Source organism: Protopterus annectens, chromosome 14.part0 (genome assembly GCF_019279795.1).
Source record: "Protopterus annectens isolate FY-2018-M chromosome 14.part0, PAN1.0, whole genome shotgun sequence".
In the NCBI taxonomy this organism is placed as follows: domain Eukaryota; kingdom Metazoa; phylum Chordata; order Ceratodontiformes; family Protopteridae; genus Protopterus; species Protopterus annectens.
In genome coordinates this window covers 269,425,012-269,449,011 of record NC_056748.1, presented here as the reverse complement: position 1 = coordinate 269,449,011, position 24,000 = coordinate 269,425,012, and the positions used below count along the sequence as shown (strand labels likewise).

Sequence of the window (24,000 nt, the reverse complement as noted above, 5' to 3'; positions counted from 1 at the left end):
CCAAGCCAGATTGCTAACCAGTGACGAGTGGAGTCCACAGGGTTCGGTCCTAGGTCCTCTCCTGTTTGGTATCTACTTCTCTGAAGTCCAGGCCAACACCAAGGGACTCTGGCTAACAAAGTTCACGCACAATTGCAAGTTGAGAGCTATTATTAACTCCCCAAGTTATGCTTGACATCCTACAGAAAGGCCTCACTGAAACCAACGACTGGTGTCAGAACCATGGCCTTAAGCTCAATGCCAAAAAATGCGTCGTCATCCCCTTTGGGAAAAACCCGGTTCCCATGAATTACCACATCTATGGTAGTCCACTGAACACAGAAGGCATTATAAGAGATCTGGGAACACAGGTTGACGGCAACCTCTCTTTTGACCACCACATTGGGGGAAGCAAAGAGGTCGCAGCAAGGTTAGCCCCAATGACAGAAAATCTCTTTTGGCACTGATTGCTTGAGAGACCAATCGTGAGGCATCAGAATGGATGTGCTTAATTTGTTCGCTAATATGTTGGTTTTCCCCAGAATGTGTGCTGCAACTAGAAAGCAGTTTGTGGAGATCGCCCATTGCCACACTCTCGTAGCCTCTATGCAAAGGGGGTAAGATCAGGTTCCTCCTTGTTTGCTGATGTACCTAACAACAGACATGTTTTGTTGGTCTGAATTGCAATAGTCCTTAGAGGAAGAGCATCTTGAAATGCCTGCTACTCTAATAGGATTGCTCACCTCTCCAGGACATTGATAAGTGAACTGGCCTCTAGAGGGGACCATGTGCCTTGGACCATCCTTCCGAAGTAATAGGTTCATAGATTAGTACTTGGCTAACTGCCTTTGTGGGCCATTTTAAGCCTAGCCAATTACCCCATAAGAGATTCAAACCCTGCAACTTGTATCTGTAAGGTAAACACCTTAACCATTATGCCAACCTCCCCACCCTAACTGAGAAGCATCTGTAGTCACCATGGCCAATGGGGGGTATAACAAAAGGTCGATCTACATAAATGTCAGCCGACTGGATCCAGCAATGGATGTAGTGTTTAAAAATTAGTGTAAGCTTGACAGGAAAAGATAGAGGTTGTCGAAAAATAGACCACTGAGCAACTACAGTCCATTGAAGAACATGCATATAGAATCTTGCTAAAAGAAGAACTATTGCTGCTGCCAAAAAGTCCAGTGCTTGAAGAATGGATCTGGCTGGACGAACATGAAGGAATCTGATGAACTTGAGATCTAAGTTTGTTCATGTGATGAGTTGGTAAGGATGCAATTTGAGTTATGTCCAGATGTGCACCAATAAACTCCAGGCTCTGTGTTGGTGTTAGGTTTGATTTGGAATAATTGATCATTATTCTCAGTGATTGGCAAATCTGGAGCAAACAGTCCCTGGATTGTTGAAGAAGATGCACTGAGGGGGTGGGTGAGGAGTCAGTTGTCAAGATATGGAAACACTCGGAATTCTCTGAGTCTCAGGCGAGCTGCCACCACTGCCAAACATTTGGTAAATACCCTAGGAGTTGTGGTGAGTCCAAAGGGCAGGGCTCAATTGCTAGTGACTGGCACCCAACCAAAACTGTAAGTGCCTTTGGGAGCACCTGTCTATTTTGATGTGATAGTATGCATCCTGAAGATCTATAGAGCATATCCAATCATGCTTGCAAATACGTACTGTACCATTACCATTCAGAACTTTGACTTTTTCATGTACTGATTCAATTTTCTCACATCCAAACTTGGTACGAGGTCCCCTGTCTTTTTGGGCAATAAAAAGAAGTGTGACTAAGTTTTGAATCCTATTTGATCTAGTGGGATCTCCTGGCTGACTTTTTTGTCTAGTAACTTTTGAATTTCTTGTGCTGCTGCCTTCCTCTGACTGGGTGAAATGTTTGGATGATTCATTCTTTTGCCAATAGGGGGTTGTAAAACTGATATGGAATAACCTCTAGATATTATTTGTAGCCCCCATGAATCTTCTGATATATTTGTTCAGACTTCTGGGTGCAAGGACAGTCATCCCCTGATTGCCTCCAGACATGGGCAGCACTTCAGGAGTGCTGGAAGTGTCTGTCCAGAAAGGAATTGCAGAAAACCTGATTCTGCAGGCCTCCTCTGCCTCTAGGGTGATGTCTACCATTGGAACTGTCTTCTCTGCCTCTGGAGGAGTGAGATTTGCAGAATCACATTTTCTTAGAAAAGTTCATTTTGGGGTAGACAACTTGATTCCCATGGCAGAAGGAATCTTCCATTATTGTCTGGTGCAGGTAAGCATTTCTTTTACTGCTGCACCAAATAAGGATGTACCATCAAAGGCAGCATTTATGAAAGACATCTTTAAAAGCTCCTCAAAGTCACACAGTCCCATCCAAGCATGTCTCCTTATGGCAATGCCTGAACCAGCAGTGCCTGAGATGCCTTCAGCTGTGTGAGAGATCACATTCATGGAAGCACTGGAAATTGACAAAAGAGTGGCCAGTTGAGAGGATGATCTTTTGAAATCCTCTGCAGACATGGACCCAGAGAGAAACTTTGATAGTTCTTTAGTCAAATCTCTGTAGTCTTGTGAAATGTACCAGGTAGTTAAGTGACCTCAATGAGAAAGCCGCTTTCCGAATCTATCCAGTGCCCTAGACTCTCTGTTTGGCAGACGGATAGATGAGCTCTGTTCTGCTAGCTCTTTTTTAGTGGTTGCTGCCACCACCATAGCATCTACTGGGACTGCTTTCCTCCAGTGGGGTCTATCATTAGGAGAAGCTAAGAATTTGTCAGAGCATCTCAGAATGGTCTCAGTGGTATCCGGCTTCTTCCATGCCTGGCGAGAAACTAAATCAATTAGTTTGTCCACCTGTGGGCGGGGGGGGGGGGGGGACCCAAGCCATAGATAGGCCAGAACAAAAAGCTTCCAAAAATACTGATTTCTCTGGAGAAGAATTACTGAAAGACCAGCCACTCTTCTGCCCAAGGATCTCTAATATGTCTCCAAAGGAGACATCATCTGGTAGCAAGTGGGGGACACTTCTCCTTCATCATAATCAGTATCCTCCCTGAGAGATTCCAGGGGGGAATCTATGTGCCTCCTCTTGCATGTTCTCTTCCACTGGATCTTCCCCAGGGGATGTTCAGGGAAGGTATCTGAAGAGAGGGGGGAGTTCTTCTATGGGAACTGAATGGAAGCTACCTGGAACTGGCTATCCCTGTGGAACAGGCATGATTGACTCAGAGCTTGGAACCGAGGAGGGAATAGGGAGTGGATCTGAGGGGTGAGAGACCAGTTCTCTAGGAAGAGAAAAAGCCCCTTCCACAACCTTGAAAGCAGATGGGCCCAGAGAAGTCATGGCCACCTGCACTGGAGCTGAGATTTCCAGTACAGGTAGATCACGACTCCTAACGGATCAGTGCCTCGATAATGGAACTGGACCCAAGCTGTCCAGCACCAAGTCTCCAAGGGGCAAGGGCAGGTCCATAACATTGATGTAGATCCCGGCCCCATGGACCTGACACTGACACTTTGGCTCCTGGACACATTCCATTCTGAAGGTATAGGAGTGGAACTTGTTAAGGATGCTGTCGGAGTTGAGGAAGTAATTTTCTTTGGATCCAATTCCAGACCTCTGGGGGCTGTTGGATCCTGGGGCTCTGACACTGTGGGATGGATCAGAGAAGGGGACAGTATTGTGTGAGTAGTGGTTGGAAGACTCAGGGATCCAATAGTGGTCTGAGCAGATGACCCCCATCTAGATCTAAGCTTTGAGAAATTTTCGCATCATCCTATCCACATCTGCTTCTGACAGACTTCTGGAGGACCAGGAGGATGTGGTGGACTGGAGCTTGGAATGCTTCTTTGGGAGTTTGTTTGAAAGGAGAGTGCAGAGTAGGAGAGATCAGATCCAGGGTGAATTCAGGTAAGCAAGTTCTTTGGCTGTGCGAAGTGCTAGGTTTTGGATCCAAAGGCTTAGGATCAGAGGTTGAAGCTATTGGACTGGCTGATATTATGACTGGATCCAAAGCTTTGTGATCAGACAATTTCAGATCCCAAGATCAAGCCTTTGGGTCAGAGGATGTCAGATCTGAAGATTTCAAAATTTATGCTGGTGGTTCTAAGTCCTAGAGGACTTCAGCGAAGAGCACTTTCTATGCTCTAAAGGAACATGTTTAGTAGTTTTGATGGTGGTTTGAGTCGCAGAATGAGGTGTTGAAGCAGGGGGGAAGAAGTCCTTTTAAAATAAGTTTGCTGTGTCTGTCAGCCAACACTCTGGAATTGAATGCAGCACAAATATTGCAATTTGTATTTAGATGGATGGCTCCAAGACAATAAATGCACTCTTTGAGGGGATCCAAGTTAGGGATTTTATACCCCCAAAAAGTGCAATTTTTGAATCCTGTCTGCTTGTCAGCCATGACTGGAGAGTAAGGATCGATTTTTTTCTCTCTAATGTTATCTACTTAAAAAGTGTTGAAAAGGACAGTACAGTTGTGTACACTTACCATAAATGTAGATGTTCGAGTGTATTCACTGTTGCAGTCATTACATTTGGGTAATCTGCTTGCAGGTTGCCCTCAGTCGGCCTGATTAACAAAGTCTTGGGTTCTGCATCAGTTGCTGTCCCTTCTTCTATGACGTCAGGTCATCAGGGGTATAAAAACATGCAGCCGACTCCATTACATCAGTTTTTCTTGCCCCAGATGTCAGGTGCCCACCTAGTGGGAAGCAATTAAACATAAAAACACAAAGGTATACCTCCAACAAAAAAGCAAATGCACCAAAAAGGCTTTTAAGCATAGTAAAGGAAAGTAGAGGTATATCCAAAAGAAGTTAGGGGGCAGAAGGGAGGGTAACCAGGACTGCAACAGTGAATACACTCAAACATCTACATTTATGGTAAGTGTACACAACTGTACTATGGTCTTTGTGTTTCACTGTTGCAGTCATTACATTTGGGTAGATTCCCAAAGCTGTGGTTGGGAGGTGGAGTTTAGATAGCATTAGGGCCAGCTATAATGCCCTGCAAGACTGCAGTGGCAAAGCCAGCTCTGGATTTAGAGAAAATTGGCAAATGATAATGCTTGGTGAAAGTATGTACAGAACTCCAGGTAGCAGCTTCTAGGATGTCCCTGCTAGGAACGCCTCTGAGAAAGGCTGTAGTAGTAGATGCAGCCCTGGTGGAGTAGGTCTGATCCCCTGGGGGATAGGTTTTCCATGGTGCTTATAGCAGAAATGAATGCAATGGCTTATCCATTTAGAAATGGTTTGTTTTGAAATAGCCTTCCCCTCTGCCCCTGCAGCAAATGCTACCAGCAGTTGTTCAGATTTTCTTTGAGGTTTAGTCCTGTCCAAGTAGAATCTAAGTTGTCTGTGCACATCCAAGGAATGCAGTATCCGTTCCCCTTTGTTCTGTGGATTGGGAAAGAAGGTTGGCAAATGAATGGACTGATTAAGAGCCACACTGGATACCACCTTGGGCATGAAGGATGGATTGGTTCTGAGTGACACCCTGTCCACATGAAAGATGATGAAAGGCTCCACTGCCATAATGGCCTGTAATTCAGGTACCCTTCTAGCTGAAGTGATTGCTAAAAGGAAAGCTGTTTTCCAAGAAAGAAATTTTAAATCTGCAGTAGCAGCTGGCTTGAAAGGAGGTAGAGTGAGTTTCTCCAATACAAAGTTAAGGTCCCAGGCTGGGGTTGGAGCTCTCCTGGGTGGTCTCAAATTTTTGGCCCCTCTGAGGAACTGCTTGAGCAGTGGATGAGGGAAGAGGGGAGGTTCTGTGTTATAATGAGCTGAAATGGCTGAGGCGTGGATTTTAATGGAGGAAAAAGACAGGCCCTTGTGAAGCATCTCAGTTAAGTATTGTAAAATCTGAGGTAAATTGGGCACTGCTGTGCTCATCCCTTGAGATTGGTTCCAGGCACAGAATCTTTTCATTTTTCAGCATAAGATTTTCTAGCACTAAACCTCCTTGCCTCTAAGATGACATCCATCACAGGTTTGCTGAGCGATGGTAAGGGAAAGTTTAAGTAATTAGCCAGGCTGCAAGGTTCAGTGTTGGAAGGTGAGGGTGCAGAATCTGGTTCTCCTGTTGAGACAGCACAAAGGAGTCTGAGGCAGGTGCCATGGAGATAACTGTGACACACTGCGCAGGAGGGGGTACCAGTGTTGACACGGCCAGTCTGGAGCAATCAAAATCATCCTTGGTTTGTCCTGTTTGACTTTTAGTAGTACTTTGGAGAGCAGAGGCAGCGGGGGGAAGGCATAGACTGATAGGTTTTTCCAGCTGAAGGACAGAGCATCCACTTTCCAGGCTTGTTTGTGGGGAGTCCTTGTGCAAAATTTATCCAATTGGTAGTTCTGGGGGGAGGCAAACAGGTCTATATCTGGGCTCCCCCATTTGCTTGTCAACATGTTGAAAATCCTTGGTTCCAGTTTCCACTCGTGTGGGTCCATGAAGTTTCTGCTTAGTCCATTTGCCAGTGTATTTAATTTTCCTGGCAGGAATTGAGCTTGTAGGTGCACTTGGTAGCTCAAGGCTGTGTTTAATAATGCCATGGCTAGTCTGCAGAGGGGGTAAGAATGTATACCCCCCTGCTTATGTACCACATAACCGTGGTGTTGTCCATCTTTACCATTAGTTGTCCTGGAAGAATGTAATCCTTGAAGGCTCAGAGCATTCTGTACAGCTAACATTTCTTTTTGATTGATATGCAGGTGCATTTGACTTGGGTTCCATTTGCCCTGAATGCACTTCCCTGCCAGGTGAGCCCCCCATGCATAGTCTGATGCATCTGTTGTTACGGTTTGGGCAGCAGGGGGTGGTGTGAAAGGTAGTCCCTTGTTTTGGTGGCAGGCCTCTGCACACCAAAGGAACTCTAGGCGTAGGCAAGGTATGATAAGAATCATTGTTTCTAGGCTGTGAGAATGTTGACTCCATAGGCTTTTTAGATACCACTGTAGTTTCCTCATATGCAGTCTTGCATATGGAATTAGAAGAATGCAGGAGGCCATGAACCCCAAGCCTTGCAGTATTTGTCTTGCAGATAGCATGGTTTTTGTGGCCACTTGCTTGAAGTAGGTTGTCAAATGAATTTGCTTTTCTGGCGTGAGGTAAGCCATCTGGGAAGTTGTATTCAAGCTTGCTCCCAGGAATGTAATTTGTTGACAGGGTACCAGTTGTGATTTCTTTTCATTTACGGTGTACCCCAGACAAGTTAGAACCCTTTTTACAAAGGCCAGATGATTCAAACGTATGCCCTGGCTTTCTGCCTGAATTAGACAATCGTCCAGGTATGGGTATATTTGAATACTTCTTTGCCTGCAAAATGCAATAACTGGAGCTAGGCACTTTGTGAATACCCTGGGCACAGTAGATAAAGCCAAAGGGCAGTGCAGAGAACTGATAGTGCGTGTAGCCTGCTTTGAAGCATAGGTATCTTCTGCAAGACTCCCTGATTGGGATGTGCAGGTATGCTTCTTTTAAATATAGTGTTGCCAACCAGGTGTCTTTACCTAGCATAGGAAGTAATTGGTGAAGAGTCAGCATCTTGAATTTTGGAATCTCCAGAAAGGTGTTTAGAGTAGACAGGTCCAGGATAGGATGCCATGAGTTGTCCTTTCTGGGTAACAGGAAAAGTCTTGAGTAGAAACCTTGTCCCTTTTCCTCTTCTGGTACCAGTTGAATAGCCCCCATGCTTAAGACAGAAAGTACTTGTGTTTGGGCCTCTACCCACTGATTTGGGGGTAGGTCCAGCCACCCACTTGTCGCTGGCAACATGTGGAAATGAAATCTGTATCCCTGGGACACTATATTTAAAACCCATTTGTCCTGGGTAATGAGTTCCCAGTTCTTTGCATGAAGAGCAATCTTTCCCCCCCCAAAGGGGTAGTCAGAAGATGAGTGCTTGGAAATTTTAAAAGGAAGTCATTGAGACAGTTTACCATAGGGGGGAGTCTTATTATTCCCAGACTTGGAAGTGGAGGCCCCCCACTGCTTAGTTCTGTGAGTCCCCTGGGACTGAAACCTGGGGTTTTTGCCGTGTCTGGGTTTGGCTTGACAAGACCTGGAAGGGGCTGGGAAAGGACCAATTCTTAGAGGGCCAGTGCCTACTAAATCTAAGAGGCTGAACTTGTAAAAAATCTTTAACAGTTTACATAGATTTAGCTATATCTTCCATCTTTTTAAGAACTTCTTCGGCCTTGTTGCAAACCAAGGTGGTCCTAATTTAATGGAGCATCCAACAGTTTAGCTTTAACATGATCAGGCAAAGATTGAGCCTTAATCCAAGCATGCCTTCTAAGCACAGACCCAGTAAGAGCAGCCCTGTAAGAGGCCTCTAATGAATCAAAACCACATTCCAAAGTATGTTTTCCAACTTGTTCAGCAGAATGCATTAAATACTGTAAGTCTTTATTTTCCACACAGTCAGGAATCAACATCATTTTCTGTTTAAGCAGTCCAATAACATGTTGCTGATATTTTAACATATGAAATTGGCAGTTTAAAGCTCTAATGGCCAAGGTTACTGAAGTGTAAACCTTTTTACCCCATTTATCCAGCTCCCTGGAGTCTCTATCAGAAGTGGTAGGATTTTTAGCAGTAGAAGCCTTAATGCCCTTGGGTCCCTGTGAAATAGTCTCTGGATCTGCAATAGGATTTTTGAAAAGGAACTTGTGGGACTCAGGGACCCTGTAATATCTGTCAGGTTTATTGGGAGCAGGAGGCAGGGAATCAGGGGCCAAACTGGATTCCAAGAAAGCATCATCAACAATGTCTAGTACAGGAAGACTAGCCAAAGGCCTATGCTGAGGTAGGAGAAGGAAATCCCTAAGCCTCTTTTTTGAATCAGAAAATTCCTGGCTTTCCCAGTGAAAATGCTCTCTTAGAGTATGTAAGGTTTTCCCAAAAGAAAAATCCTCAGGAGGGGAAGTAGAGGGAATAGAGTCCTCTGCATCAGAATCCTCATAAGTAGGTAAGGACAAATCCAGGTCATCAGAAGAGTCAGAAAAAAACAGATTCCTAATAAGAAGATTCATAATCAAGCTCAGCCCTAGGCCTCTTAGAAGGGGGGGGGGGGTTGGCTACCCCTGATTAGAGTTATTACATCTTCAGCCATTTTTATAATTTGTTTTTTAGGCATAGAGGCCTGAGCGTCGTTTTTTTTTAGACATGGATCGAGATTTAGGTCTTAGTAAAGAAGGAGGCATCGATTTAATATGCAAGTCCGTAGGCCTGAATACAACCTCAGAAGCCAGTACCTGCACAGCAGCTCCGGACCCATCCAAGGTAGAGACATCCGCAGGTTGCATAGTTGAAGCATCTCGTGGCATACCAGACTCCGAATGGGTCCCAGTAGAGGCCTGCGAATCAGAAGTAGCGGGTATCAGGGGCTGCGAAAGCGCCTCACTGAGTACTGGCGAACTGGCAACTGGCTTAGGAGAAGCGTCGTCAGCAGTTTTGGACCTCGGTGGCCTGTCTCTGTCTTTATCTTTGTGTTTTTTTGGAATCCCAGTAGTCGGATGGCTAACCGACAAAATTTCTGGATAATTAAACTGTGAACTGAAATATTTAGTGGCAAAAATATACTGATGACGGATAGTGCGCTGATTAAATAAAGCACAAAACCGACAGCAAGGTACGTCGAAAATGAAAATTTCAGGAGTCGACCGACCGGCACTTGCGAACTGCTTCTGCTTCGGGCACCGCACGGCAAGAAAGACTGATGTAATGGCTTTGGCTGCATGTTTTATACCCATGACGACCTTATATCATGGAAGAAGGGACAGCAACCGATGCAGGACCCAAGACTTTGTTAATCAGGCCAACTGAGAGCAACCTGTAAGCAGATTACCCAAATGTAATGACTGCAACAGTGAAACACGAAGAACATCACCAATGTTTCTCAGACTCTACTAGCAAAACACTTGTAGCACTTGGCTGAAAAAAAAAAACACCTGAGCCAAGAAAAGTAAGGGATCTCTGAGGGCTGACAGCATCAGCACAACATATTTAAATGTACAAGTTAAAGGATGACATAATGAATGTGGGAGCAATGTAATACAAAGTTGGTGTAAGAAGAGACTGATAACTAACATACTTAGTCTCAACAGAACTAGAATGTAGGTTTTAAGATATATCAGCAGAAGTGCAAAAACACTACTGTTGGCATTTGTCTTAATGCCATTAACCTTTTGTGAAGCAGCATGTCTACCAGGCTTTTCAAACTGGCCACTTTTCACTAAATACCAGGAAGGGACCTGGGCCCATTTGGAAACCTGATAGCTGCCTTGACTTCTGACTAGGAGAGTTATAAACTTAAGGTTATATTTAATTTAGCCTATAGTTCTTTTAACATACCGTTAACCTGGTTATCTGTTATGTACTTAACATAATGTTTGATCTTCGTGACTTAGGTCTGTTCACTTCAACAGCAAACAGGACTACTATACTAAAGTTAGCAGTAACTCAGTACCTTCAAAGATATTCTAAGATAGCCCTGAACATGGAATTAGGCCTTGAAATCACATCCAGCCAAACTGTCTTGAGAAAGTAAAAAGAGAAGCCTCTATGTTAAAGCTGCACAGATGTATAAGTGAAAGAATGGAAAATAAACTGAGGAAGTAGTTACAAGACCTTGCTGCATTTGTTTTTTTTTTTTTTTTTTTTTATATTTAGTATAACAGAAGGAAATGTAGTCTGAAAGTCACTTGGTAAAATAATCTTGGACACTTTCTGACTAGTTTTGCCTACAGCAGAAGGAACAAAAAGATGATCATCCTTTCTAATACTTTTAGTTCTGTCAAGCAAGATAAAACTTTAGTTTAGCTATGTATTTATGTAAACACAAACAATCTTAATGAAATATAATCCAGAAATTTGTAAGAAAGAGCCTGAATTTCTGAAACCCTTCTAGCTGATGTAACCCCCTTGTGGATTCACAAGAATTCTTTATATTAAGGCAAATACTTTTTTAAAACACGGACAAACTTCAGAGTGCTTGGCTAATGCATTACTGTTCTACTACTTTAAAATGTCATAGCAGTTCTCATATCCTTTTCCCGAGGGATCATTTTGTTTTGCCTATATAGAATGCTGGGCACCATATGCATTTAGCAACACAGACTACCCCTGGGTAGAACAAGTACCACCTTATAGTTTCAAAACAGAACTGAAGTTGTACAAACAAACCTTCACCACATGCAGTTTTTTATTTGCAATTTGCCATAACAGAAAGAATTCCTGCGAATACACAAAAGGGATATTTGAAGTTATAGTGCTTGGGTCAGGCTTAAAATCAAATGGCGATGTATGACCTGGACATACCTGTTGCCCCAGCTACTGTGTTAAGTAGCAATTGTACGGACAAGACTGCTGTTATTAGCTATGGTTGCCAACTGGGATTCCAACATGAACTGTGGGTTTTGGTAACCATCTCTAATGTTCGCTTTGCTCTAAAACAGGTGATATGCATCAGATAACTGTCAGCTTGCATCATGATCTGTGTGTGTGCATGGGGGGGTGCTTGGCTTTCATCTGAGATTTCTTTCTTGAAGGCAGCAGCCATAACAATGGAATTGGCTAGGGGTGACTTACTCCAACATTCTGGGAGCCCGGAGAATCTTGTCTGGCCTATGTGTGCTACTTCATCTTTTTTTTGCCAAGCCCACTTCATGTCTAAAAACACCATGCAGTCAGGAGATGGGAACCACTCAAGTAATAGGTGGGGCACAGCAGAAAGCCTATTGCAATATCGGTTTTTCAGGAGAAACTGTCTCTGTTGGCCATGACCCCTTCTGCCTCACTAACTCTAAAACCTCCTCAAACTTTGGGATTGTCATGGGATGACATTAATTGGTATCTATGGCAGGGAAGGAAGATTCATCTAAGTGGAGGGAAGAGGAGTCAGAATTTGACATCTAATTCTATCATTACAGTGGCAAGAAAAATAATAGTCAAGGCATCAGATTCAAGAACATCCATGAGTGTAGCAGATGAAGGTGCTGACTCCAAAGAGTATTTATCAACACAGACAACTGCTCTGCAATTTCTCTGAACTCTCAGCCATTGAGTCAGAAGATCCTAACACTGAAGATACATGCAGTTGAGATGGTCCTGATACCCAAGGGGTTAGTACTGACTTAGTACAATCAGGTCTCTGAGCTGAAGCTGATGCTGGCACCAAGGACAGCTTTGGTACTGAAAACCTGAACAGTGAAGTAGTCAACAAAAATGGCTCTGAAGGCATCATAACTGATGCCACTACCAATTCACTGGCATTTAATCTCTGATTCCTATTGACCCATGGCACAAAGAAACTCAGTACAGCAAGAAAAGCAGCATTGGCCTTAAACAGAGGCTTAGGCCGAACGCTGACACCAAAACTGAAAGCAAAACCATTGGCTCCAGTACACTAGATGCTGAGAACAAGCCCAGAGAAGAAGAACACAGGAAACGCAGACAGTCAAAGATTCTGGATGCAAACACATTTTATTATAAGCATAGTCATTATATTGATATGTGGTAAGTCTCGACAAACAGAGAAATTCAACTGTATACTCAGATGCAACACCTTTTATATCTTAAATTTAGAAAAAAAGATTACTTCATACAAAGGTCAAAGCTTTCTTAACTTTTGATTACACATAAGTACACATTTCCAAGGCTCTAAGGAGTAACCAGATAAAAAGGTATGCATACTGGAAAACAATTTTATGCTTTACTGCTTTGCTTTCCTCTAATGAACTCTCACAAAGTCAGGCTGTACTTCTTAGCTAATAAAGGAAATACATATATGAAACTGTTGCAGTATTTTAAGCTAGCTGTGTATAAAAATATAAACATTAATAGACATAAAAATAGCATATCCATATCACTAACCTCAGAAGCACAATGTAGTAATGTGATGAACTGGTTGTGAACCATATTACCTACAGTGAGGCTGAGGATACAACAAACTTACTGGCCAATAAATTCAGCTCAAACTTTACCTCTCTTTCTCTCACAAGACCAAGCCCTAAAAGTACTTTCAAAAGCTAAAAATACTGCATTGGTGGACAGTGACAATATCTCTGCATGTTTCATAAACAGCATAAAGCACAATTTATCCATTTACCCTCCCCCCACAACACTGTTCAACCTCATCCTCCATAAAGGTTTTGTTTCAAGCAAATGGAGAACAGCTACAATTGTTCTCCTGTGTAAGAGAAGGCCTTCCACAGACCCAGGCAACTACAGACCTATAAGTCTAACCAGCCTCATATGAAAAGCCATGGAAAGACTTAATAAGGACCTAGCCAATAAGGACTTAGGGAACCTCAAACACTGGACCCATCTCAATCTGGATTTGCCAAGGGCAGGTCATGCATACTCATCTTGGTGGATGTTTTGAAAAGATTATGAAAGTAATGGATGAAGGTAAAATGGTATATACCGCATAGCTCAAAATGGCTAAAGCTGCTGACATAATCCCTCACTCATGCATAGCTATAAAGCTGTAAAAACTGGGAAGAAACCGCCACATCACTAGCTAGATTGCCAGCTAGTTCAAAGACACAAAGCCGGAGATCAGAATAGGGGAAGCTACCTGCAAACAGATCGGTCACCAATTGAGTCCCCTAGGGATTGGTGCTGGGACCTCTCCTGTTTAGCATTTACTTATCTGAGGCAAAAGCCAATACCAAAGGGCTCTGTCTATGTTTGCAGACGACTACAAGCTAGCTGCAGTCACTGATTTTGCAAAGAAATTAGCCTTTGCGAACAGCCATCCCACAGGAAGGTTTTACCCAAACAAATAACCAGTGTCAAAATAATGGCCTGAAAGTAAATGCCAAAAAATGAATTACTGTATTCTTTAGGAAAGCATATACCCTGGGAAACTACTACATTGACAATAAGCTCCTAAAAGTTGACCCAGTTGTTCAGGATTTGGGAACTTATGTGGGCAGTGACCTAACTTTTGACCAACATGTGTCCACTGCCATAAGAAAGTTCTTATATACTGCACAACTCAAACAATGGGACTGTATCTAGATCTACTGAGGTCACGGCTCCCCTTTACTGAGCTCTCATTAGGCCAGTCACTGAGTACAGTGCCCCTTTTAGCATGTATCTGTCCAGACACATGCAACAACTAGAACACCCACAGAGATACCTTACTAAAAGGATACAAGGTCTAAGCAATATGTCCTACATGGCCAACTCAAATAGTATCCTAAAGAGTACTAAGAGGTGACCTATGTCAAGCTTACATGGCATCCTCTGACCTAATACTGATGGACCAACTGCATCCATCAGTAAGACAAATGGTATCAGAAATAATCAGCCCATGGATCTAATCCTTTTCTGCAACATCAAAAGAACAGTTTGGAGAGACAGGTATATATCGCAGAGGATACTACTGCTCCAAAATAAAATCCTCATCCACATACAACAAAGCTCATTTATGTACATATTCAAGCGCAACTTGGATCTATGGATGTATTACATCAAATTACCCCAGGACTTCTCCCTGTACTACTAATGGACTGAGGCAGCTCCTACATGCTTTATCCCACACATGTTCCCTCATATTATCTATGGTATAATCCCAGTTATTCTAACAAGGGGTAATATACAGTTATCGACCATGGGATGAGTAAGGCCAATCTAACACTAGATGGGATAGGTTAATTCAAGCACCAAAAGGGAAACTGTCTAGGTTAAAACAGCCCACAAGGGCAGCTAGCCTAGTACATACCAATGAACCCGTGTCAGCATCCTATTAAATATAACCCACAAATACTTAACATTAACTAAAAACTGACTGGTTAGTGCCAAAGAAGAAAAGTGTGGTCAGGTAAGTAATGTGTGAAGGTTAGAAAGTATTAGCAACATGGCTTTGGCTTTCATAATCAAGACTATGCTTAATCTGACTAATACTCATCCAGGTTACTCTGCTGTCCAGATAAAATTTTAAGTTGGTAAAATCAGACATTTGGTTCTGAGAAAAGGAGAGGTTCAAAATCTACCTCATAGAGCAAATTCAGATTATCAGATGGAATGGTGTTTAGCTAAGCCATAGCCTTCCTAAGAGAGGCATAGATCAGCGATCAATCCTGAGTCCACTTATTTTATTACCATGTTAATGGAACGTGGTCAGTCACAAGGCAGAGCACACACATGCAGCGTGCATATAACTTCATACCATGCACTATGCAAAAGACTCTACACATCTTCAAAACGGTTTTCTGGTGGTGGTGGTGGTGGGCAAGCTAATTATGAATGTTCTCACCTTTAACTCTAATTCTTATCTACTGTTGAAAAATGGGCAACAACAGGATCTAGTCTCCACTAATTGGGACTGTCCTATCCTAGTCGATGGGAGGACAGGGAAGACACCGAAAATGAATTCTTACTTATGTGAATGCTAGGAGCCAGCCAGTCTTCCAAATGAACGCCCCAGTGAAGAAACTCTAGCATATCCATACAGTACTGATAGGGACCGATCCTCCAAGCAGTTCCATGAGAAGTTTTCTTCTGGTATAGAAAAATCATTAAGAACTCAATCAAAAAAAGGCATGTGAATGTTGAAACTTTTACTTTTGACGACAAGGTCTAAGAGGTGAACTGCATGAACAGTAAAAAAAAAAGAACTGGCAAGTATTGTGGGACATAAGCTCTTATTGCTGTCAGTGAGAAGCATCATGATAAGCATTGTGAAGGGTAGATTTCTGTCCCTGTATGCAGATAGTATTCTGCACATTTTACCAGCAGTGGCAAGACAGAACAAACCAATTAAGGGATCAGTAAAGGAAGGTTCTTTACATTACATCACAAATACCTACAATTGATTAACCTATGGTAAAAACATTACAAAAATTAAATAAAACCATGATAGGAATGCAACCTTTTAGAAAGAAAAATATAGTGGGATGGCTACCTTTTGCATGTTGGGCAATAGTGATCTCACTATCCACCAGATTCACATAGACATCATAAAGGTCTGTCCTGTTGCTTACTTTGGAGTCTGTGAAACCTGCTACATAACCTAAAAGGCAAAAAAAATATATATATATATATATATATTCTTAGTAAGTATATGATATACACTGCAGCCATTAAAATTATCATTCTTATATACATTTAATTGACCGTATAATAAAGAAATGCAGCTCATCAATGGCATAAAGTGGCTTCTTGTGACACACAATCTGCAATGGAACAGTAACAGCAAATGCCATGACATATTTGTACGAAGATGCTGAAATTCAAGAACGCTGATCTGTCTACTGATGCAAAATAATTACTTGAATTATTTCTTATCAGATTTGCTTCACTTCAGGACAAAAGAGACATCAAGATATGATGGCAATACTTTTATAAAGAGGTCAAACGTTAAAATAACAGCAACAACAAATATGATTTTCACAAACCATGAAAAAATGTCAAATATTATAAATTTACAATCTTTAATAAAATGTTTATGGAAAATAATAAAGATGACTGGATAAACGTTTCAATTTTGACTCGGAATGCAAGTCTAAAAAGCCACTGATCATAAAATAATTAATTGTGTTAAACATGCCCCTGCAGATTCAGTTAAACTATTTAACCTAAGATCTGATGTTGTCAGTTTTCATTCTGCCCTCAGATGATGGGTTCAGATCCGAGACACTGGATCCGACTCGGCCGCTATAAAAGTTCTTAGCAACTTCAACCTCTTGAGCTTCTCCCTTACCCATAATGCACCATCATCCATTACCAGAGATCTTGTTTGCCATCGTTCTTATTTGGGCTAGATAAGTACTTGTTTTTTCTTTATTAAAACAATATTCTTCTTTAACCTCCCTTTTTCTAGTACTAACGTATTCTTGATACTATTGTTAGTATCTTTTTCTCTCTCCCTTCACCCTTCTATGTTTTATCATAGTTCTTTACTACCTTTGTAGGTAGTCCTTTCTCTTTTTCTCTTCCTGTTAAAAAATTATATATATATATATATATATATATATATATATATATATATATATATATATATATATATATATATATATATATATATATATATATAAATCTGTCTATATATATTCTTTTAATCTTGATGTTGTGGTTGTAGTTATTCTGTGTGGTAGTTTGTTGTAGCCGTTTGTTTCCTTTTCTAGTAAGTATGGCTGAAAAAGCCCCTAAGGGTTTTAAAAAGTGTGAGAAGTGCGGCCAGAAGACTACCACCTCTCTGTGTTTATTGTCTTGGCTCCCTCCACCTTCAAGACAGCTGTGCAATCTGTCATGTGTTCAAGCCCCAAGCATTGCTTGAACGCAAAAACAAACTTATTTTGAAGAGGTTTTTACCATCTTTCTTTGACAATGCCATAGCTGGAGAAACCTCTATAAGGTTACCACATTCCTTTCCATGCACTTCTTCTGTTTCTTCTAAAGCCTCAGAGAAAACTTCAAAAAGACCTTCTTTGGATCCTATAGTTTCCTCAGCTCTATCTAAGAAAAAGAAAATTACACTCGGAGACCCCCCCCAGATCAGAGAAGAGTGAAGAGTCTTTTGTTGGATCGGACTGTTTCTTTGGATCCGAAGTCTCCAAACATTAAAGATTTGTCGGATCCCACATGACTGCAAGATGTGACTCATAGAACAAGGTGTTCCCATCTCTGGAACCGGTCCCACCGAGAGTACCCTTTCCCTTCCTTTATAGACCAGATTCTCCTTCCAAACAGTTCTCTCGCTCATCTAGAAGCCTCATTGTGGAAGATGTGGAGAGGGTAGTGAGACAGATCCTTTTGGCTCAGAGCCAGCCAGTTTTTGCTTTGGCTCCTGCCCCTTTGAGTCAGGAAGCCCATACATCCACAACACCACCTCTAAATCTTCCTCCTCTGTGGCCTTGGAGTCTTTGCATCTGAGTTGTCCAGGCCAGTCTTCTTCAGATCCAAGGTTCCTTTTATCCTCTGATCTGAAGCTTGCTCTGAGCTCTTCTGTGCAATTGGATCCAAAGAGCTCTTAGAGCTAATTCTGCCCTGTTGGATCCAAGGTGTTTCAGCAGACTCCGAAAGCTTCAGAATGATCTCTACACCTCAAAGCTTCAGCAAGGGTTAGTATGGCTTCAGCTTCTGCCTCGGTGGGGGGGGGGGACTTTCCTCGGAGCAGGGAAGGACCAAGGTTCAGAAAGCCTGCCTCTCAGATCTAGGTTACTATCCCTCTCAGGGAAAGGTCAGCATTTAGGACTTTGGAGAGAGCCCTGTCAGCGACCATGACCCAGACAGGTCCTATCCCCTCTGGTCCTACATGTACATCACTTCCATCTCTGCATCAAGAGTCTCAACTAACCCTCCCACAGGGACAGCCAGTACCAAAACCCAAGGACACCCAGTAGGGTATTTCCACTTCTTCTGATACCTCCCCAGATTATCCCACTGAGGAGGTCCCTTGGAAGAGGGCATGCAAGAGGAAGCATTTGGATTCCTCTGAATCTGCCACCAAGGCACAGATTTTGAGGAGGGTGAAAGGTCCCCACAGTCATCTCCTGCAGATATCTCATTCAGAGACATCCTTGAAAGCCTGAAACAGAGAGGTGGCTGGAAGCTCAGCAATCCTTCTTCAGAGGAATGTGTGCTCCTGGAGGTGTTTGTTACCAGCCCATCTACTTCATGGGTGACTGCACCTGCCAACAAGCTCCTCGAATTGGTCTTGCAGCAGGCATGGAAGGAACCTGACACCATTGAGCCCATTCCTAGGAAGCCTGATTGATAAGATTATGACCCCTTTGGAAGACAAGCAGTTCTGGTCCAAGGACCTCCCTGTTGATGCCGTGGTCATAGTGGTGGCCACCAGGAAGGAACTAGCTGACAAAAGCTCCTCTGTTCAACCCCCAACAAAGAGTCATGGTTGATGAACAGGTTTGGGAAATGTCTTTGAACTACTTGGCACATTTCACCAGACTACAGAGGGATATGTTTAAGGAACTCTCAGATACCCTCGCAGGAACAGTGTCTGAAGAGGTGAAGGATTCCATCATCTCACAGCTGGCAACCCTACAATCGATATCAAACTCATCCATGAGGCTTCTTTCCAATGTGGCAGAACCTCAAGGGCAGTGGGTTCAGGCGTAGCCATTAAGAGATACGGCTGGATGAATTTGTGTGACTTTGTGGAGCTTTTTAAGTCTACATTTGTCAATGCTTCCTTTGATGGCACATCTCTTTTTGGCCTCAAAGCTAATGATTCATTATCCAGGTGTGAGAAGGATGGAAACACACTTTCTGCTGTGGGCATATGTTTTTCCACCCCTAAAAGATCCTTTTTAAAGAATCAATGAGGTGGTGGAAAGATGTGGTTCAAGAAATTGCAAGGATCTTTCCAGGACACATGTAGAGAACATTCCCCCAGAGGTAGAGGAGGAACTTCAAATGGTAGAGGCCACCCTTGCAGCAGAGGAGGCCCGCAACATCAAGGGTACAAGAATTCTTGCTTTGGCAAACCCTTCCAGTGCTCCTGAAAGGAGACTCGATTGCCCACCTTTGGAGGCAATCAGGGGTAAACTGTCCCTCCACTGGAGAGCCTGGCTAAACATAACAAAAGATACTTGGGTGCAGTGGATCATACCGGAGGATATGCAATTCCTTTTTCAATCCTTCCCCTTAACCCCAGGAAAATCCCCGATGTTCCACCCAGTCAGAACATTCAGGCAGCTATTCATATTTGAAATCTGCTAGAAAAAAAACAGTCACCCAAGAGGTACCCCCAACCCAGAAAAGATCTGGATCTTACTCACGATTCATTTTAGTGCCAAAGAAAACATGAGGCTGGAGACCAGTTCTGGATCTCAGTAGCCTTAACAGATTTGTTTGAAAGACAAAGTTTCAAATGGTCACGATTCAGTCCATTCTTTCAGTTTTGGAAAAGGATGACTGGATGTGCTCAAGAGATCTCCAGGATGTGCACTATCATATAAAAATAAACAGATGATCCAAGAAATACTTAAGCTTCTGGCTAGGAGATAGTCATTATCAGGTCACAGTACTGCCCTTTGGTGTCACCACAGCCCCCAGAGTGTTCACCAAATGTATGGCAGGGATAGTAGCTCACTTGAGACTGCAAGGATTCCGTGTGTTTACATACTTAGACGATTGGCTCATTTCCACTCCAACCAGGCATCAACTCATCATGTCAAGAGAAGAAGTCATCCAAGCTTGTACAAGGTTAGGAATAACCATAAATTTCAAGAAGTCAAATCTAGAGCCAACTCAAATTCTAGAATTATTAGGAGCACTACTACACACAATATCAACAATAACCTCCCTTCCTCTTTCCAGTGTTCAAACTTTAAGGTCACAAGTTAACAAGATACTGTGCAGTTCCGCAATCTTGGCTTGCCTAGTTCTGTGAGGTCTAGGATTAATGGCGGCAGAGATAATCGTTGTTCCACTAGCCAAGTTTCGCATGAGGATTCTTTAATGGATGTTGGCATCTCAGGGGTAGATACCTCAACTACCCTTGTCCGCTGAAATACTAATTACCAACTTGTGCAAGAAAAATCTGATGTAGTGGATCCAGTTAGAACAACTGCTACATAGCCGTCTATCTGTCCCCTTGCAGCCCAAGGCCATAGTGACCACAGATGCTTCCCAGCTATGGTGGGGGAGCATTACCTGGGAAAGCCAGTCCAAGGCATATGGTCCTGTGAAGACGCTAATTTGCATATCTACGTACTCGAGTTGAGAGCAGTGGTTTTAGCGTTGCAAGCCTTTCAGGATGCTCTCCCATCAGGAACAATTGCAATACAAACAGACAATATGTCAGTGGTTTGGTGTATCAACAAACAAGGAGGAACCAGATCGTACTCCCTTATATCAAGAAGAACTAAGGGTGTGGCAATGGGCAGTATTTTCCAACCATTTTCTCTTAGCAGTGCACATTCCGGGGAAGTCCAGCGTGCTAGCAGACAAGCTGATCAGGTGCATTCTGTTACTTCACTAATGGTCCTTCAACCAGAAAATTGCAGAATTAATTTTCTGCATGTGGGGCCACCCTTACTGCAATCTCTTTGCATCTTCCCTAAACAACAAGTGCAGCAGCTATTTTGCTCTAATCCTCCCACGAGGGGAGTCACAGAGGGATGCTCTTCTCCATGAATGACCCCCCGGATTACTTTATGCATATCCCCCAATTCCTCTCATTCCATAGTTTCTTCAGAGAGCTGCCAGGGTGAAGACCAAGGTCATTCTGAATGCCCCTTTTTGGCCTCAACAGATTTGGTTTCCCTTCCTGTGGCCTCAATTAATCCACCAACCCTGGATTCTGGACCCATCTCCAGATCTCCTGTCTCATTTGATGGGCATGACACATCCGGAGCTCCCGAACCTCAAGCTGACACCTTGGTTTCTCCAATTCCAATAACAGCCAGACAGTTGATGCTCTCTTCCCCTGTTCGTCACATCTTGTTGTCTTCCCTTAAGCCATCTACTAGGAAACTTTATGCTAGCAAGTGGAAAAGATTTGTACACTGGGCTCTTCATAGGCATGTAGACCCTTTCCCGGTCCCAATTAGTCATGTGCTGGAGTTCTTAACACTACTATTCAACCAAGGGGCCAGTTCTTCAACAGTGAAAGTCCAGTTGGCAGCAATTTCTAATTTCCATTGGTTTTGATGGCTGTTCATTAGCATCTCATAAGCTATGTAATGCCTTTTTATGTGGCACAATTCTTCTCAAACGTCCCTTTAAAGATCCCACACCACCATGGAATCTGAATCTGGTACTGCAGTCCTTGATTCTTCCACCCTTAGAGTTTGCCCATGATTGTGACCTTAAATTTCTGTCTTGGAAGACCTTATTCTTAGTTGCCATCACTTATGACAGACGAATTTCAGAAATTCAAACATTGTCTGTGAAAACAAAATGCACTACGAAGAACCAGTAACCAGTAGTCAAATAAGAAAGACGTGGAAACTCAGCTGAACACAACTGAACACAGTGGAACACAGTTGAACCTGCTCCTTCTTTATTGATTCACAAAAAGGTAGCATTTAGCGCTTTCATCCCCGCAGGGGCTTCTTCAGAACTACCTACTGCCACTCATACAACCATTAAATACTACAACACATCACATGTTAATCAACTTATTACATAATTAATTAAAATCAATGCCTAAACTAGTTAAAAAACTAAAATCCTATACATGTGTACATGTGAATATTCACCTATAATACCAAACTTTTTAATTTTAAAACAGCTTTAACAGAACAAGTCTCATTTAACCCTGGAGTTACTGTGGCATTTAACCTAATCTGCCACTGCAACTCCTTTAATAATAAATGTTCTTCCAACACAAAGCCCCTAGGATCCCTCTTAACATGCTCTAACACTGTAAACCTAAAACTATGATCATGGTTCTCAGAAATATGCCTAAATAGTGCATATTTTTCTTATTCTTAATGTCTAAATTATGCTCGTATATCCTCTCTTTTCATTTCCTTGAGGTCTTTCCCATATAGAAAGCAGGACATGCATTACAGCATGCAATATATATCACCCAGTTGGATTCACAACTGAATTTCCCTGAAATATAAAATACTTGACCATTAATATTACAATTTTCTCCTATCAAAATGAACCCATACTGTTTACAATGCCCACATTTGGACAACCGATCTTGCCATATTAATGGTCAACTAACAACTGCCTTGTTGCCACCCCCCCCCACCCATGTGACATATATAGTTATAAGAATATGTCTTTCTTTTATAGCTTGCAAACAAGATCTGAAGTAATGGGGGATGGTGCATTATGGGTAAAGGAGAATCTCGAGAGGTTCAAGTTGCCATGAGCTTTTACAGCAGCCAAGTCAGACCAGATGTCTCGGATCTGAACCCATCAGCTGAGGAAGAATGAAAATGAACAACACAGATGGAACATTATAGTACGTACATAACTTCTTTTTTAGCTAGTGGTTTTGTCCCTAATCAGTGGCGAACTAAAGTCAGTGGTGATGCCCCCTCCATATAGGTGGCCCTTGAACTGATCCAGGTAATTACAAAACTATCAGTTTTACTAGTCTCATCTGCAAAGCCACAGAACATATTACAACAGGACTCATGAACTATGATATCAAGAATATTATTACCCTTGATCCCCAAAAATCTGGTTATGTGAAGGGTGAATCCCATCTACTGAACCTAGTAAACTTCCTTAAATGAGTTACAGAGGATTTAGAGAATACCCATTTAATGTATATTGCATATCGTGACCTGGCCAAGACCTACAACACCATTCCCCATGCTGGCATCATACAGAAGCTAAAATGTGAAGCCATCTTGCCTCCCTCAAACAGCTACTATTATTTTAAGTTCTCACACAACACTACCAAGTTCTTCATACAGATCACTGTTGCAATAGTACTTACCAGAGGGATGATTCCCAGTGCTCACAAGGACTAGGGAGGTGGTATGAGTGGATGAGGTAAAGTGTAAAAAGCCCATAAATGGAAGCAGCAAATCCAGCCTTCACCCTGAAAGCAGTGTCTAGCCTGTAATGTTTAGAAAATCTATGAAAAAATGACTCCAAGTGGCTGCCTCCAAAATAGACTCTGTACATACACCCCTATAAAAAGCTGATGTGGGGTCTCATGTCCATTTGTGTTTTTTTTCCACATGATGAAAGCAGCAAAATTGATACAATGTGCTAGCCATTTGAAGACTTTTCATCAGACACTATTTTTTCTCTCTTTTTTTGTGCTTGCAAAAGACAAAAAAGTTGATCTGAAGCACTAATGCTTTTGGTATTGTCTGTACAGTATTGCAGCTGCAAGAGCATGAGCACACCCAAGGAATGCAACATTTTCTTAACTTTGTTTTGGGGTTGGGAAAGAAAACCGAGACCAGTATAGCCTGAATGATGGAAAATTCAGTCATTATTTTTGGCATAAAGAAAGGATTAGTTTCATGGCTAATTGTATCTTTGAGGAACCCAAGAAAGAGCTCTTGGCATATTAAGGCCTGTAGTTCTGATATCCTTCTAGCTTAAGTGATAGTAATCAAAAC

General features: G+C 42.4%; 1 protein-coding gene across 1 annotated transcript in view; it reads right to left on the bottom strand.

The window, feature by feature from the left end:
• The window catches only part of DENND10 (DENN domain containing 10), a 455,606-nt gene that overhangs the window by 45,462 nt on the left and 386,144 nt on the right, over positions 1-24,000 (bottom strand). The window contains exon 8 of the mRNA XM_044055976.1: positions 15,897-16,004. Coding sequence (XP_043911911.1) covers positions 15,897-16,004 — 108 coding nt within the window. The remainder of the gene's footprint in view (positions 1-15,896; positions 16,005-24,000) is intronic.